The 16,260-nt window shown below is 41.7% G+C and overlaps 1 protein-coding gene and 2 pseudogenes across 4 annotated transcripts; 1 reads left to right on the top strand and 2 right to left on the bottom strand.

The window, feature by feature from the left end:
• The first annotated feature begins 3,619 nt into the window (after positions 1-3,619).
• Positions 3,620-6,189, top strand: LOC147920941 (uncharacterized). 4 transcript variants are annotated; one of them, XM_087502581.1, is made up of 5 exons: positions 3,620-3,738; positions 3,839-3,891; positions 4,610-4,735; positions 4,848-5,212; positions 5,390-6,189. In XM_087502581.1, exons 4-5 carry the CDS (start codon positions 4,856-4,858, stop codon positions 5,915-5,917), a joined length of 885 nt encoding a protein of 294 aa, XP_087358707.1. In that variant the 5' UTR covers positions 3,620-3,738; positions 3,839-3,891; positions 4,610-4,735; positions 4,848-4,855; the 3' UTR covers positions 5,918-6,189. The 4 variants fall into 4 exon arrangements, with proteins under 4 accessions (XP_087358707.1, XP_087358706.1, XP_010489498.2 ...); XM_087502580.1 differs by having other exon boundaries at positions 3,626-3,738; positions 4,039-4,735; XM_010491196.2 differs by having other exon boundaries at positions 3,626-3,738; positions 3,996-4,735.
• A 4,377-nt stretch (positions 6,190-10,566) lies between these two features.
• On the bottom strand, positions 10,567-12,201 carry LOC147920940 (uncharacterized; annotated as a pseudogene).
• A 2,235-nt stretch (positions 12,202-14,436) lies between these two features.
• Positions 14,437-15,423, bottom strand: LOC147920939 (putative F-box/FBD/LRR-repeat protein At1g22000 pseudogene; annotated as a pseudogene).
• Between the last annotated feature and the right edge of the window lie 837 nt (positions 15,424-16,260).

Genomic DNA, 16,260 nt, shown 5'->3' with positions numbered 1-16,260 from the left:
ACGCTTGGCTGAGTTATGCTCTAACTCAGCCGTCCGCTCTTACTCAAATGTTTTTTTCCATAACTCAGCCGGAATATACCTATAATTCAGCCGCAACAAACCTTTGTAACGCGTTATGGCTGAGTTATTGTTACACGTCAGCGTTTTTGACGTGGCGTCTGACGTGGCAATGACATTTTTGTAATTACGTTTTTTCTGGTAACATAAAACAAGGGCATGCTGGGTATTTTGAAAATACCCGAAATATTCTAGTAATAAAATCTTTGTTTGTAGATTCTGATAATATTACCTAATTTGGATAACATTTGAGTAAATCACTCTGTATATTAAAAAAGCTCTTACAGAATTTGCCTGACAAAATTATTCTTAAGCTGTTTAAAATAAAATGCATTTGATTAGCTACGCTTTATAGTTCATAGTTTATACAATATATGAGGGATTAATTAGCTTATACTAAACTTGTTGAAATGCATTTTCTAGTTAGCCATGTTTGAGTGCTTTGAGCAGATTGTTGATCATAGAGCACACATTGGTTAAGTTTATTTATCTGACGCCTTAATGCTAACTAGTACTCCTACCCAACCTTTGCTGCAGAATGTGAAAACACACGATTCAAAGACCATGTCATTGTCCATTTGTCCTTAGTTTTCTTCTCTAAATATGGTGATGCTCTGTTTCTAGTTTGTCATAACAGTAATTAAAATTTAAGAACGAAAATTTTTTTTCATAAAAAGAGGTAATTTGGATTACCCCAGTTCGGCTACCCAACCAAAGGCATGATTCTCTGTGGTAGACTTCCCCGGTTCAAAGACAGAGTTGAAACCAACCCTGCCTTTCATGCTTCCAACGAGGGTCACTGGACTTCCACCGGCGCTCGGTCGAAGCAAGAGAGAGGGATACATTTAACCATCTCATTTCGGGGATACCAATATAGTTACTCGAACCATGGTGGGACTCCAATATCATGCTGAGTCATCACCACTTTGCTGGCAGAGAATTGGTGACCCTTTCTCTCTTTAATAACTTCTTATTGTTATAATACCACAACTTAATTCCCGGTCAAATACGGTCCGGTAAACATTTCCGTAACCAGAAAATTGTTACGCTCATGTGCAAGGGTTTTTTTTGTTTAGTTATTTTAATACTTTAATTTTGTATAAACAAGATTCAGCCAGATAATTAAAAAGCTCAAGCAATAGTAAAAATTGATGTGATAAAATTTTGCAATGCACAAAAGACAAATATTATTATCTTTTTTTTTTTGTTCAAACAAGACAAATAGTATTATCATATGTAATCTTTGGGACTAGGTCAATAAGACCTTGTTTTGCTACCTTTTTTGAGCCTAGAAGCCTTGTATCTTTATTTAAAAAAAAAAAAAAAAAAGTAATCCTTGGGACTACGTACAAAACACTAGACAAAAACTCCAAATAATAAAGTAAAGAGAAACAAACCAACTCTAGATGGGAAGATTTTGGTACGTTTGCAATAAAGGGAGGTGAGACTTGATGGAAGGTTGAATAAGTCACGGTTGTGACTACTCCGTTCTTTAAAGTCGCTTTCCATTGAGCTTTAATCTATGTACTTTGATGAAGAATTAAGATATTTTTTAGACTTATATCAAGTTGCAGCTGAAAGATTATACAGCTGGTCCTAGTTCTGCACGTACGTCTCCATGATGCATTTCTTACCCTAATTTGAATTAAAAAGAGGTAATTTAGATTACCTTAATTCGGCTACCATCAAAGAGGCATGCTTCTCTGTGATAGACGACTACCCGGACCGATCAAAACTCCCGGGGTACCAATATCGTTACTCGATCCCTGGTGAGAGACCCTTAGAACATGCCGAGTCACTACCACTTTGATGGATAAGAATTGGTTACCTAATCTCAATTTAATAATTACTTAAACGCACAACTCAATTACCCGGTTTACAACAGTTTGCTAAAGATTTTTAGAACATAAACATACAAGTATACAACTGATCAATCCTAGGTTTAATTACTGTTCGTTAAAGATTACGAGAACAAGCCTACCAAAAACAGTTACGCTCATATGCCTAGAATTACCTTTTTCATATGAACAAAGATATTCATCAAGAGCACAAAATAAAAAGCTCAACGATAGTCAAAAGTTGTGATGAAAATTTGCAAATTGATATGTATACTATAAGCTTTTGGAGAGAAAAGACTAAGATTATCGTAAAAATGCTTAACATTAGAGAACAAATATATATGGTTAAACCAAGGAACGAAACCTCCTAACAAGACCAACCTTCTGTCGAGGAGGTGCATCACCCAAACCCGTTCTGACACTACCATTGTGTTGATGATTACCCCTTCTTCTTCCATGAGAAAGCTCCACTAGATCGAATTCATAGCCACTCGGGACAATCTTCTTCGAAACATGATGGCAAGAAAATATCGAGACTACAAATATGGGGAGACGAAATATATTTGAGCCCCTCTGTGTTATTTAGAAGGTTTGCTGCATGATTCAGTTTAAGAATTCTTTTTTTAAGAGGAGGTAATTTAGATTACCTTAATTTGGTGAATCCATGTATACTTGCTTGCTAGACAAGCAATCGCAAGGTCAAGGTACCACAACACAATCATTCTTCGAACCCTGGAACGTGTGAGACTCACTCCCTGTGGTAGCCCAGGAACCACTTTGATAGGCCGGGTTTGGTGACATTTTGTTGTGCTTACACCACCCTTAAAAGTCGCCGTCGGTTGAGTTTTGTCCAACTGTTATGGTTTGCATGTTTGCTTCTGTGATTAGTATGCTATATAATATATGTACGTTTGTGAACTTGCAGCTAAAGGATTGTTTGAGCAAAATTAATCGATTCGTTCAAAGACTACGGAAACAAGAAACAGATGTTGAATAGTTGCTTTTATTAATCAAATATCGATCGCGAAGTACAAGAAATCAAGCGCAGTGAGTCAATCTATGAACTGAGTCGTGAGCCTTGTGGTTTCGTGAAGTATCTTGCTTTTGCTCTCCCTTTTGTGTCGTATCATGAAGACGTAGCTCCCCTTTTTATAGAGAAACCTTGTCAACCCTAATCCTTATAGGACTTGGATTCGTGTAACCGCCTCTTTATGAGATAAGGTCGTTTTCCAATATTCCCTGATGAGATCAACTTCGAATATTCTCTTGATGAGATCAACTTCGAATATTCTCTTGATGATGTCATTTCGTCAAAGGAACGCAGTCGGTGTCAAGGTCCAGTTACGGCCCGTATTGACTCAATGCTTGCCGTTACGGCCCATATCAATATAGTCTTCTAGAGAATACATAATTCTCCATTATTTATAGAATATATCACAATTATAATAGAATTTATCTATTATAATTTTTATGATCAAAATTATGCCCAACAGTTTGCCCCCCATTCTCTTTTTTTTAATAAGAATTTAGAGAGTAGTGTAGACAGATGATATTATTTTAATAAATCCATAGGTATAAATAATAATTTACCAAAGCATATGACACATTACCTTGAGTCTGGCGTAGACTTCTTAACGCAAATGGACTTGTACTCTCGCTTTATCTTGTGGCCCATTACGAGATAACACTGGCCCATAAGCAGCACTATAGACCCATTTCTTTTTGCTGTCGTCTTTCTCACTTGCCACTGTTTGTGAACCCTAAGCCATTTGCGGCTGTGTTTTTTTGTTGCTCGAAGAAACTTTTCTCAGATCCCATTGACTATTTTCTTGAATAATCTTGGGTAAGTCGATTTTTCCTGCTCCTTAACAAGAATTTTCTATTCCTTCCATTTGTGTAGACCATTGATTATTTTTTCTGATTTATCATTTCACCTTCCCCAGTGGCAATCGGTTTCAGTTTTCCTCATAGTCTCTTTCCCCTTGACAATCTTCAGGTAAACTCTCAATCCCTCTCTATAACTTCCCTATGGGTACCCGGCCGTAGCCAGTTTCTAAGGTGACTGTTCACCGTGAATGGGTGACTACCGTGACATTGTAGCTGGCTTATCCTCCGTTGGTGACAGAGTGAAAGTGCATCGTAGGTCGAGTTCGAGTGTGGATTCTAGCATGTCTCTTAGAAATGTGTCATTAGAGGTGAAGCTCTTGCAGAACAACCCACCTTCAGTCTTCAAAGAGGATGACGTTCTTAAGCTGAAGACGACTTACAACTTACCATCGTCTGTGAACTTGAGGCTTCCTCTTCCCTCAGAACGAGCAGCGGATGCAAAGCATGGTGAGGTCGTTGTTTACGAGCTGTATTTTGCGGCAGGCTTGCGGGAGGTGATTCCATCCCTTATTGCAAAAGTGGCTAAGCGCTTTGCAATTTCTCCTGGCCAGCTCTACCCATCAGCCTGGAGATTGCTGACCGCCATTCAAACTTTTGGGGAGTTGGAGTCCATTACCATAGGAGTAGAAGAGGTCTTGTGCGCGTATTTCCTTTTGAAAATTGACACCGACCTGGAAGATACTCTCTACATACGAGGAATCATCCACCTTTAGCTGTTGACTTTGAGGGACATTCCAGGAGAACGCTTGAAGAAGGATGGCGAGAAAGATATGTCTTTATGAAAGTGGGTGATAATCCGGGTTTCCCTACTTCTTGGTTTGTTGCAGGTGTCAGTTCCAAAGCAAATCTAGCATTTAGGGATGGAGCTCTTGAAGTGGTAAAACATCCGTTGCTTTATCGTTCTGTGGAGTTTCTTACCAGCAAGTTTGCTTTAGAGAACAGTTCTATCTGGGGTTAGAAAGCATCACTTGACTTCATTTTCTTTTTCCAGTTTATGTCTCCCTTGCCATGTGAGCTTGTAGACACACCCGTTTCTTAACGTATCATGTTGCTTCTTCTCTGCAGGTTTCAACATGTCCCATGGTCAGCGGAGCTCCACATCAGATGCTTTTGCAAAGTTCATGGCTGCTTCTGGGAAATTAGCAGAGGCTAATCCCTCCTCATCCGGAGATGAAGTGCAGTTTCTGGGTGATCTTTCCACGCACAAGCGTAAGACTCGTGACGACACCACAAATTCGTCAGAGGCGAGGCGGCTTAGGACTGTTCAGACTGTTGCGGTCCTATCTCCTTCCTCTGAGTTAGTCTCCAGCTCCACTACTTCTATGGCTGCCGAGGAATTGAGATGCAAGATTCTCACTCATAACTTTGAATCTCTGGTCGACATTGGGACCAACTCCACCATTGATAGCGTCTATACTGATCTCCTCAAGGTATACTCATTACTGACATGTTTTGCCATTGCAGCAAAGTTCTCCAAACGTTTCCCTTCTTTTACACATGCTTCTTTTCAACAAGTGTTTATAACAGAACTTGCAATTTTGCTTTAGCTTTTGACTTGTAATGCTACTCACTACGTGTTTTGTTTCTTCTCTTTTTTGTGGACCCAGGCAATGTCTTCTTTCCATCTCGTCGATAAGAAGTTATCTTCTGAACACCAAATCAATGAGAATCTGAGGCGTGAGCTGGACAATGAGAAGTCAAGAACCGATTTTGCTCACAAGACCATTGCTGCGAAAAGCAATGAAATTTCTAGTCTTGAAGCGAAAGTGCAAGAACTTGATCAGACCATACTCGATCTTCAGGCTTCAGGTTTGGATTTACTGAAGGAAAAGGAACTGCTTCAGCAAGAGATCACGGTCCTCAGGAAACGAGTTGACGTTTTGAAGAATGAGCTTGAGTTTTTCTTGAATGGAGCAGCTATCATAGCTCGATGGGAAGCCTTGCGGGAATGCTTGTTGGGAGAGCACAAAAAATGGAAACTGGATGAAGTGGAGGAACAGTACCGCACCGTGATGCGGAGCCAAGCACTGTTTAAAGGAATGCCTCCTCCTATATTCGAAGAATCCCTTGCTTCGATCCAAGCGCAGGAGCGGGCTAACTCCGGCCAGGGCACTTCTGATCCCACTCCCCCATGACCAGCTCTACCTCTACTCGTTTATGAGTTTTATGTTTTGTGGAAAGTTTCCGAGTATTGTTGTACTCTGGCTTTACGGTAATTTAACAGCGTATGAACACCGCTATAATCATGTTGAGTAGGAGATTATCTTCTAGTATTGTAAACATATGTAGTGGACGATTGTTGCATCCCGTAGATCCCACTAGGTGTTAGTGCTTGCTGCCATCTCTGTATTTTTTGCTATATTAATGTTTCACCTTATTATCGATGATCCATATTTCTATTGTGACCTTCGTGAATTTCACACCAACGTTGAATTACGTTTGTCGACAATTCCTTTTTTTTTTTTTTTTTTTTTTTTTTACTTAGTGAAGATGTTTTCTACGTTGTGAAGATGCATTCTACAACGTGAAGATGTTTTCTACGTTGTGAAGATGTTTTCTACAACGTGAAGGTGTTTTCTACGTTGTGAAGATGTGTTCTACAACGTGAAGATGTTTTCTACGTTGTGAAGATGTTTTCTACAACGTGAAGGTGTTTTCTACGTTGTGAAGATGCATTCTACAACGTGAAGATGTTTTCTACGTTGTGAAGATGTTTTCTACAACGTGAAGGTGTTTTCTACGTTGTGAAGATGTATTCTACAACGTGAAGATGTTTTCTATGTTGTGAAGATGTTTTCAACAACGTGAAGGTGTCTTCTACAACGTGAAGGTGTTTTCTACGTTATGAAGATTTTGAGTGCGACAACGTTGTGCATGTTTTACATTGTAAAAATGCTTCGCATCATGATGGTATTCCCTAATGTAGTATCAAGTTATTTCTCTTTGTAAGCAAGTATTTTGCTGTCAAGTATATCACCTCGTACCCAACCATTAGGTGGACGCTGAATTTGTTAAATTCCTACAATGATGTCTCGTTAATATGTAATTGCAGCGAGTGTTTCGCGTTTAGATGACTACACCAAAAATAAATATGTCGTGCAGCTTGCTGCTTGATCTTTTGTAGAGAGCCTATTGTTCATGTGTTCATGGATCAACGGTTTCAATACGTTAAACAATCACATGGACGTGTCCTATGCTCTCAAATATGTCACGTAGACGAAAAATCAAGTTTTATTAAAACCATTGTCTATAACTTGAGACATGTAGTGAAAATCCTCGGGAAAATCAAAGAACACCAAAAATAAATGGTGAAAAACCAAAAAACAAAAGCACTAAAAGTAGTATTTCTTCAGATGCAGGGCATTCCAGCTGTTAGGAAGATTTTTTCCTTCATGGTTTTGCAGCTTATAGGCTCCTGACCCACGAACTTCGATGACTTGTAAGGACCTTCCCAAATGGGACCGAGTTTCCCAGCTCCTTGTTCCATTGTATTTTGAAAAGTACGTCGCAAGACCCAGTCTCCTACCTGAAACGTCCGTGTGCGCACATTTTTGTTGTAGCTCCTAGCCACTTCCTGTTGATAGCACCAATTGGTTATTTTCGCTGTCTCTCGTTTCTCGTCTAGTAGATCAAGTTCGAGACACATCAACTTCTCGTTCTCCTGCAAGTTAGGGTCTTCGGTTCGTGCCGTTTTTACGCCTACTTCACAGGGTATTACCGCTTCCATTCCATACACGAGTGAAAACGGTGTTTCACCGGTCGATGATTTAGTAGTGGTACGATAAGCCCACAACACGCCTGGAAGCTCTTCTACCCAATTTCCTTTAGACTTCTCTAGGCGTTTCTTCAGTAGTTTGACAATTGTTTTGTTTGACGATTCTGCTTGACCATTAGACTGCGGGTGCCTTGGTGTTGCGAAGCTTAATTTTATGCCCCAATCATCGCAGAAATCTTTAAACTTGTTACATGCAAATTGGGGTCCGTTGTCAGTGACAATCTCATGAGGTACCCCGAATTTGCATATAACATTCTTCCATAGAAAGCTACTGACTTCTTGCGCTCTGACTTGGCTGAACGCCTCTGCTTCCACCCACTTTGTAAAGTAGTCAGTCACAGCCAGTAGGAAAACTTTCTGAGCTGGCGCTGTTGGTAATTTTCCGACTATATCCATGCCCCACTTCATGAATGGCCATGGAGAACTGATTGTCTTTAAATTTTCTGGTGGCAGTCTTGAGACATTTGCAAACCTTTGACATTTGTCACAGTGACGAACGAATCATACAGCATCCTCGTTCATCGTCGTCCAGTAGTATCCGACCATCTTGGCTCTTAGCACTAGATTTCGCGCGCCAGAGTGATTTCCACATTCTCCTAAATGTAGTTCGGCCAAGACTAATTGAGCTTCACTCGCCGTAATACACTTCAAATAAGGTCCAGAGAATGATCTACGATATAATTGTCCTCCATTGAGAATATATCGTGCAGCTTGCTGCTTGATCTTTCTACATTCAGCGCGATCCAGTGGCAACACGCCGTCTCGAAGATAGTTGAGTATTGACGTCATCTAACTCGATGTTTCGCTTGTCGTCACGACGCAAGATTCTTGCTTTTCTGTGTGTTTTTTAGTCGCTGGCCACTGTAGAATCAGTAGCGGTACATTAACTGAAGTGTCAGTTTTGAGTGCGGATCCAAGGTTAGCGAGTGCATCTGCATGATTGTTCTCTTCTCTCGGAATTTGACTAATCTTGCAGCTACCAAACGCTTTGATAAGCTCCTTCACTACACTCAAGTATCTAGCCATACTAGAATCCTTGGCTTGGTAATCCCCTTGGGTTTGATTGACGACTAACTGCGAGTCGCTAAACACTTCTAAGTTTTGAGCTCCGAGTTCTCGAGCCAACGTTAGTCCTGCTATCAGTGCCTCATATTCTGCTTCATTGTTAGTAGCCCGGAAGTTGCATCTGACTGCTCTCTAAGCTGTATCGCCTGTTGGAGACATGAGAACTAGGCCAAGACCAGTTCCTCTAATGTTGCTAGAACCATCGACATAGAGCTTCCATTCCCCGTTTCTTGTCCCATCCAGAAGCGTTTTTACCTCTTCTATCACTTCTCGGACCATGCTTGGTGCGAATTCAGCAACAAAATCAGCTAATGCTTGCGATTTTATGGCTGTGGTCGGTCTATAAATAACGTCATACTCTCCAAGTTCGACTGCCCACTTAGCCAATCTCCCTGACACCTCTGGTTTGTGGAGCACCGCTTTTATAGGAGACGAAGTTACTAGCACGATAGGATGGGCTTGGAAGTAAGGACGCAGCTTCCTTGCCGCTGTTATCAATGCAAGCGCTAGTTTTTCCAGGTGGCTGTATCTTGTTTCGGCTTCTAAGAGAGACTTGCTCACATAGTACACCGGATATTGTTTGCTTCCTTCCTCGCGTACGAGGACTCCACTGACGGCATGTTCTGATACAGCAAGATACAGTAACAACACTTCTCCATCTTTGGCCTTTGACAAAACTGGAGGTGTCGTGAGGTACTCCTTCAAATGCTTTAGTGCTTCCTCACACTTGTCATCCCATATAAAGTCTTTTGGCTTCGGCTTTCTTAAGATAGCAAAGAACGGGTGAGATCTATCAGAAAGTCTCGAGATAAATCTGCTGAGAGCAGCCATCCTTCCAGTGAGCTTCTGCACGTTTTTCACGTTTCTTGGAGGAGTAATGCCCTGGATTGCTCTGATTTGGTCTGGATTAGCTTCTATTCCTCGGAACGTGACAATGTACCCAAGGAACTTGCCTGAACTAACACCAAACGAACACTTTGAAGGGTTTAGCTTCATGTTGTATTTGCGCAGTGTAGTGAAGGCTTGATGTAGATGTACTATGTGGTCCTCTGCCACCAACGACTTTACCAGCATATCGTCGATATAAACCTCCATAGTTTGACCGATTTGGCTAGCAAACATCATGTTCACTAGTCTTTGGTAAGTGGAGCCAGCGTTCTTTAAACCGAACGGCATCACTTTGTAGCAGTATATGCCTCGTGTAGTCATGAATGCCGTCTTCTCTTGGTCGTCTGGATGCATTAGAATCTGATTGTAGCCGCTAAAGGCATCCATGAAGCTCATCAGTTGGTGTCCAGCGGTAGCGTCTACGAGCTTGTCGATGTGAGGTAACGGGAATGGGTCTTTAGGACATGCCTTGTTTAGATCGGTGAAATCTATACAGACCCGCCACTTCCCGTTTTTCTTTCGAACGACCACCACATTGGCTAGTCAATCCGGATACTTCACTTCACGTATGAACCCAGCATCCAAGAGATTTTGGACCTCTTTGTTAATTATCGAGTCGCATTCAGGTGCAAACTTCCTTCGTTTTTGCCTGACTGGTTGATGATCTGGATCTACTTCAAGTCGATGCATTATGACATCTGGATCAATTCCGGGCATGTCTGCGTGAGTCCAAGCAAAACAGTCAGCGTTTGATCTAAGGAAATCGACAAGCCTCTTCCGTATATCGGTTGGGAGTTTCGAACCCACATTTACCTGTTTGTCGGGATGACCTTCGAGTAACGACACCTCATCTAGTTGTTCCACCTCTGGTTCTTCGCCATGAGGTACCAGCGGTGGCTTCTGTAATTGCTATAATTGTTGACCCTTTCCCTTCAAGGTAGTTTGGTAGCATGAACGTGAGCTTTCTTGTTCACCTAATATCTCTTTCACTCCCCATGGGGTGGGAAACTTGATAGTTTGGTGTAGGGTTGATGGAATAGCACCCATGTCGTGAATCTAAGGGCGTCCCATGATAGCATTGTACGCCGAAGCACAATCCACTACCAAAAATTTTGTGTGTCTGTTAACTCCCTCAGCATATACCGGAAGTGTCACTTCACCAATACTCTGTTTGACCTCACCGCTGAACCCTACTAAAGGGATAGATTTTCGTGTCAATCCTCCTTTATCAAGACCCAAATCTTTGTATGCTTGCATATAAAGGATGTTTGTTGAGCTTCCATTGTTGATTAATATTCTCTTCATCAAAGAGTTAGCCACTGTCAGTTGTACGACTAACGCATCGTGATGCAGAGTTGGTACGCTGCTTTTATCAGTCGTAAAAGTTATGGTGTATGACGGTGTGTCGCCTTGTGTAGCGTGTCCTTTATTTTGAGAGTTCCTGACAGCTCTGGTATTTCTTTTTGCAGCTGAGTGAGTTATTCCACTTATCTCTGATCCTCCAGAGATAACGTTAATGACTCGATCATGTTTTGGGGGTGAAGCCGGACCATCGGTAATTGCTTTTTGTTTATTGTTTTCGCCTTCCAGGCGGTTGCGGGTTTTGTCAGATAAGTATTCTCTCAAATATCCTTTTTTCAACAGCTCATTCACTTCCATCCTCAATGAGCTGCAATCTTCTGTCATGTGGCCGTGATCATTATGGAACTCACACCACCTTGAGGTGTTACGCTTGTTGTCAGGTGCCTTCATCTTTGGAGGCCATCTCACGTTTTCACCCATCTCCTTCAGTACACCGACTAAATGTGCGTGCGAGATTGAAAGGTTACTGATATCTGGCCATGTTGATGATCTAGGTTTGACGTCGTCTGCTCCACTCAATGGTCGATGCGTGTTCTTTCTTCCACTCTTTGTGTTCTCGTCCTTAGGTCTTTGGTAAGGTTTTTCGTCTCTACTCGACCTCTCGTTTCTCACCACACGTGAATCAGATCGTGGTGAACGTCGCTGGCGATAAGCCGAGTCTTCCTCCCACTTTATCTGCGCCCATGCGCGTGAAAGCACGTCTTCCATCGTTCTGCACTGATACTTCGTAAGCTCCTTGTACAAGTCACCGTCTGGAAGCAAGCCTCTTTTAAATGCGGAGATGGCGGTTGACGTGTTGCAACTGGGTATCGATACTTTTTCCTTGTTGAAGCATCCCACATAGGCACGCAACGACTCGTCTCTCTTTTGTCGTACCTCGTAAAGGTCATCCGCTGTCTACTCCAGGTTCCTGCTGCTTGCGAATTGCTCAATGAAGAGATCTGTCAATGATGCAAACGAGTTGATCGAGCCGTTTGGCAGGTTGATAAACCACTGAAGTGCTGCGCCCGTTAGGCTTGAGCCAAAACCCTTGCACATAGTAGCTTCCCTGCACTCTTTTTGGATGGCCGTCGTGAACATTCGTTGCTTGTATTGTGCTATATGGTCATCGGGGTCGGCTGTTCCATCATACATCTTCATTGTTGGTAACGTGAATTTTCTCGGCATCTCCGTGAGTGCAATTTCATCAGAAAAAGGTGTATCAGCATACGAGTGCAAGTTGCTTTTTCGAATTGGTGGAGCCACTCCTGGCAGTCGTCCGATCATGGCTTCTACTGCACCCAAACGCTTTGTAAGCATAGCTTCCAAGTAGGCGGCTTCAGCTGACATGGTGTGTGGTTCATGTTCGACTCCTGTAACGTGCGGTATGTTAACGGTTCGTTGTTGATCCGTGTTGTCTTCTCGGACAAGGTTCTCGCGAGTTTGCCTTATATTAGGATTTTGTCCTTATATCTCTCGCTGCCATCGTCTTTGAACTCGAGCCTAGGCAGCATCGTCCAGACATAACGCCATCGTTTAGACAATATTGAAGTGGCGACTGCATCTTTTGTCTTGACGTAGTACAAGATCCGCAAGAGCAAATCGTCCGGCAAATCACAGATCCTAGTTTTGATTCTCTGACAACCTTCGGTTTCTATAACAGTTGATAGATGCTTATCGTTGCGGATAATATCCCACAAAAAAGACAAACAACTTAAGAAACCCATAGATGTGGTGGGATTTTACAACTACGTACCTAAACGCCAATGGAACGAACTTCTTTCTCGTCGCTGGCTGTGTGACACACAGAAAACCCTAATTTAATTTAGGCAAAACAAAAGTAAGCCTTTAATACACGGTAGTAAATTAAAGTTGCCTAATTTTTATAAGTAAACTGCAATATGCCATACAACCTGATATCACCATGCCGTAAAAATCGATACGTCGTAGACGTATTTGTCATGTTGTCAATTTGCGCTCCTCACTTTCAGTTTTGTTCATAGTTTGATGAGTGTTGTCACTATTGCTTAGGCTGTAAGTGTTTTCGCTTCGGAGTCTTTTGTAAAACTCAACATGTTGAGTTGTTCTTTCATTCCTTATTACACGAGAATCAAATTGTGATGAGTGTCTATGTCGATATTGTGTGTTTTGTTCCCATTTTATTTGTGCCCAAGCCCGCGAGAGCACATCTTCCATGGTTCTGCATTGATATTTTGTAAGTTCTTTGTACAAGTCACCATCATGTAGTAAACCTCTTTTGAATGTCGAGATGGCAGTTGACATATTGCAACTAGGTATTGACACCTTCTCCTTGTTGAAGCATCCCACATAGGCACGCAACGACTCGTCTCTTTTTTGACGTATTTCGTAAAGATCATCAGTTGTTTTCTCTAGATTCCTGCTACTTGCGAATTGCTCCACAAAAAGATCTGTCAATTGCGCAAACGAATTTATTGAGTCGTTTGGCAAGTTGATTAACCATTAAAGTGTAGCCTCTGTAAGGCTTGAGCCAAATCCTTTGCACATGGTAGCTTTTTGATATTCCCTTTGAATGGCTGTCGTGAAAATTTGTTGCTTGTATTGTGCTATGTGGTTATCCGGGTTGGATGTTCCATCATACATCTTCATGGTTGGAAACTTGAATTTCCTTGGCATCTCGGTTAGTGCAATTTCATCAGAGAAAGGTGTATCAGCATACAAGTGAAAGTTGTTTTTCCGGATCGGTGGAGCCACTCCTGGTACTCGTTCAATCATAGCTTCTACGACACCGAGACTTTTTGTGATTATAGCTTCCAAGTAAGCGGCTTCGGCTGACTTGGCATATGGTTCATTCCAGTTTCCTGTCACATGTTGTGTGTTGACAGTTCCTTGTTGATCCAAATTTTCTTCACGGGTAAGGTTTTCATGCGCCTGCCTTAGGTCAGGGTTTCCTCCGCCGTTCTCTTCCTCACGAGGAGCTTCCAGCCGTCCATCTTCCGTTGTGGGTGTTCGATTATTAGTTCTAGGCGTTGAGTTAAGGTTATGAATCTGACTCACTTGCACGCCACGAAATCTAGAGCTTGCTTCGGTAAAAACTCTCCCTGCTGTCACCAGCGAAGCGTTCTCCTCCCGTAGCCTAGCGTTATCGGCCTTGATCTGTGATAGCTTCTGCACTGTCTTTTTCAGCTTAGTAGTCAAGGTTTCAAGCTGAGCAGCGACATTCGCATCGATGTTTGCAGTATCACCTCCGTTTCTCGTCATCTCACGTAGTTTACTCTACCCCTCCTTCTAGCGCCAATTGTTTGGGCAAAAATAATCGATTTTTTTAGAGTCTACGGAAAACGAGATAGAAATAGTCGAATAGTATTTTTATTAATCAAATATCGATCGCAAAGTACAAGAAATCAAGCGCAGCGAGTAAATCTATGAACTAAGTTGTGCGTCTTGTGGTTTCGTGAAGTATCTTGCTTTTGCTCTCGATTTTGTGTCATATCATAAAGACATAGCTCCCTTTTTATAGAGAAACCTTGTCAACCCTAATCCTCATAGGACTTGGATTCGTGTAACCACCTCTTCATGAGATAAGGTAGTTTTCCAATATTCCCTTCACAAGATAAAATTATTTTCCAACATGAAGTCTAGATGTATGAGAAAAGAAAGTGTTTGCAGAAACTTGTCATCGGGGTTATGAACATCGCTGAAAGATGCAACCTCAAGGCAAGGCATATTATATAGCAAGAGATATTCTTCCCAAGCATGGTTGAGGGACAACTTTTTTAATGCGGGGGAGTCTATTACCAACGATCGAAGAATGAGATAATCATCATCCACTGCTTGATCCTCCTCTACCTCATCAACTTGAAAATCATTCTTCCGCCAATTAGTCGTATAGAATAATGTTTCTAAGGAAGAAACTTTCACCGTAAAGTCTGTCAAGTTGTCATCCTCATGTCGACTCACCGACAACCACTTGAGAACAGGGGAACTTGATAAAAGCCTAACAAGAGATTCGTCGTCTTTATACACCATGTCGTGAAGTCTCAAATATAAGAGAGATGGTAGGAACGCCGGAGAGGAAACATCCACTAGAATCTCGTTGGATAGAGCTAAATCAACGAGCGTGTCGCATGTGTAAAGGCACTTAGGAAAGCTTGTGGGCTGTGCGGTCCAGAGGAGCTTTAAATCTAACACTTCCAAACCTCTATTAACTGCGTTCTCAACCAACTTTACAACATTTACATCAACAGGAACATGTGGACCGACTTCGACATCGACAAACAAACTATATAGTTTCGGTGCCTTATGGAGTTGCAATGAATTTTCAGTAAACCACCCAACGCTCTCGCTGCCATCGTCTTTGAACTCGAGCCTAGGCAGCATCGTCCAGACATAACGCCATCGTTTAGACAATATTGAAGTGGCGACTGCATCTTTTGTCTTGACGTAGTACAAGATCCGCAAGAGCAAATCGTCCGGCAAATCACAGATCCTAGTTTCGATTCTCTGACAACCTTCGGTTTCTATAACAGTTGATAGATGCTTATCGTTGCGGATAATATCCCACAAAAAAGACAAACAACTTAAGAAACCCATAGATGTGGTGGGATTTTACAACTACGTACCTAAACGCCAATGGAACGAACTTCTTTCTCGTCGCTGGCTGTGTGACACACAGAAAACCCTAATTTAATTTAGGCAAAACAAAAGTAAGCCTTTAATACACGGTAGTAAATTAAAGTTGCCTAATTTTTATAAGTAAACTGCAATATGCCATACAACCTGATATCACCATGCCGTAAAAATCGATACGTCGTAGACGTATTTGTCATGTTGTCAATTTGCGCTCCTCACTTTCAGTTTTGTTCATAGTTTGATGAGTGTTGTCACTATTGCTTAGGCTGTAAGTGTTTTCGCTTCGGAGTCTTTTGTAAAACTCAACATGTTGAGTTGTTCTTTCATTCCTTATTACACGAGAATCAAATTGTGATGAGTGTCTATGTCGATATTGTGTGTTTTGTTCCCATTTTATTTGTGCCCAAGCCCGCGAGAGCACATCTTCCATGGTTCTGCATTGATATTTTGTAAGTTCTTTGTACAAGTCACCATCATGTAGTAAACCTCTTTTGAATGTCGAGATGGCAGTTGACATATTGCAACTAGGTATTGACACCTTCTCCTTGTTGAAGCATCCCACATAGGCACGCAACGACTCGTCTCTTTTTTGACGTATTTCGTAAAGATCATCAGTTGTTTTCTCTAGATTCCTGCTACTTGTGAATTGCTCCACAAAAAGATCTGTCAATTGCGCAAACGAATTTATTGAGTCGTTTGGCAAGTTGATTAACCATTAAAGTGTAGCCCCCGTAAGGCTTGAGCCAAATCCTTTGCACATGGTAGCTTTTTGATATTCCCTTTGAATGGCTGTCGTGA

Source organism: Camelina sativa, chromosome 19, assembly GCF_030686135.1.
Source record: "Camelina sativa cultivar CO46 ecotype springtype chromosome 19, ASM3068613v1".
NCBI lineage: Eukaryota > Viridiplantae > Streptophyta > Magnoliopsida > Brassicales > Brassicaceae > Camelina > Camelina sativa.
Note: the sequence above shows the minus strand (reverse complement) of the source record. Positions and strands in the feature narration are given on the sequence as shown.

Bases quoted from the DNA above. Each gene is read 5' to 3' on its own strand.
- LOC147920941 (XM_087502580.1), top strand. From the start codon at position 4,561: ATGAAAGTGGGTGATAATCCGGGTTTCCCTACTTCTTGGTTTGTTGCA. The intron at 4,736-4,847 runs GTTAGAAAGCAT...TCTTCTCTGCAG, and splicing joins AGAGAACAGTTCTATCTGGG to GTTTCAACATGTCCCATGGT. The intron at 5,213-5,389 runs GTATACTCATTA...TTGTGGACCCAG, and splicing joins TCTATACTGATCTCCTCAAG to GCAATGTCTTCTTTCCATCT.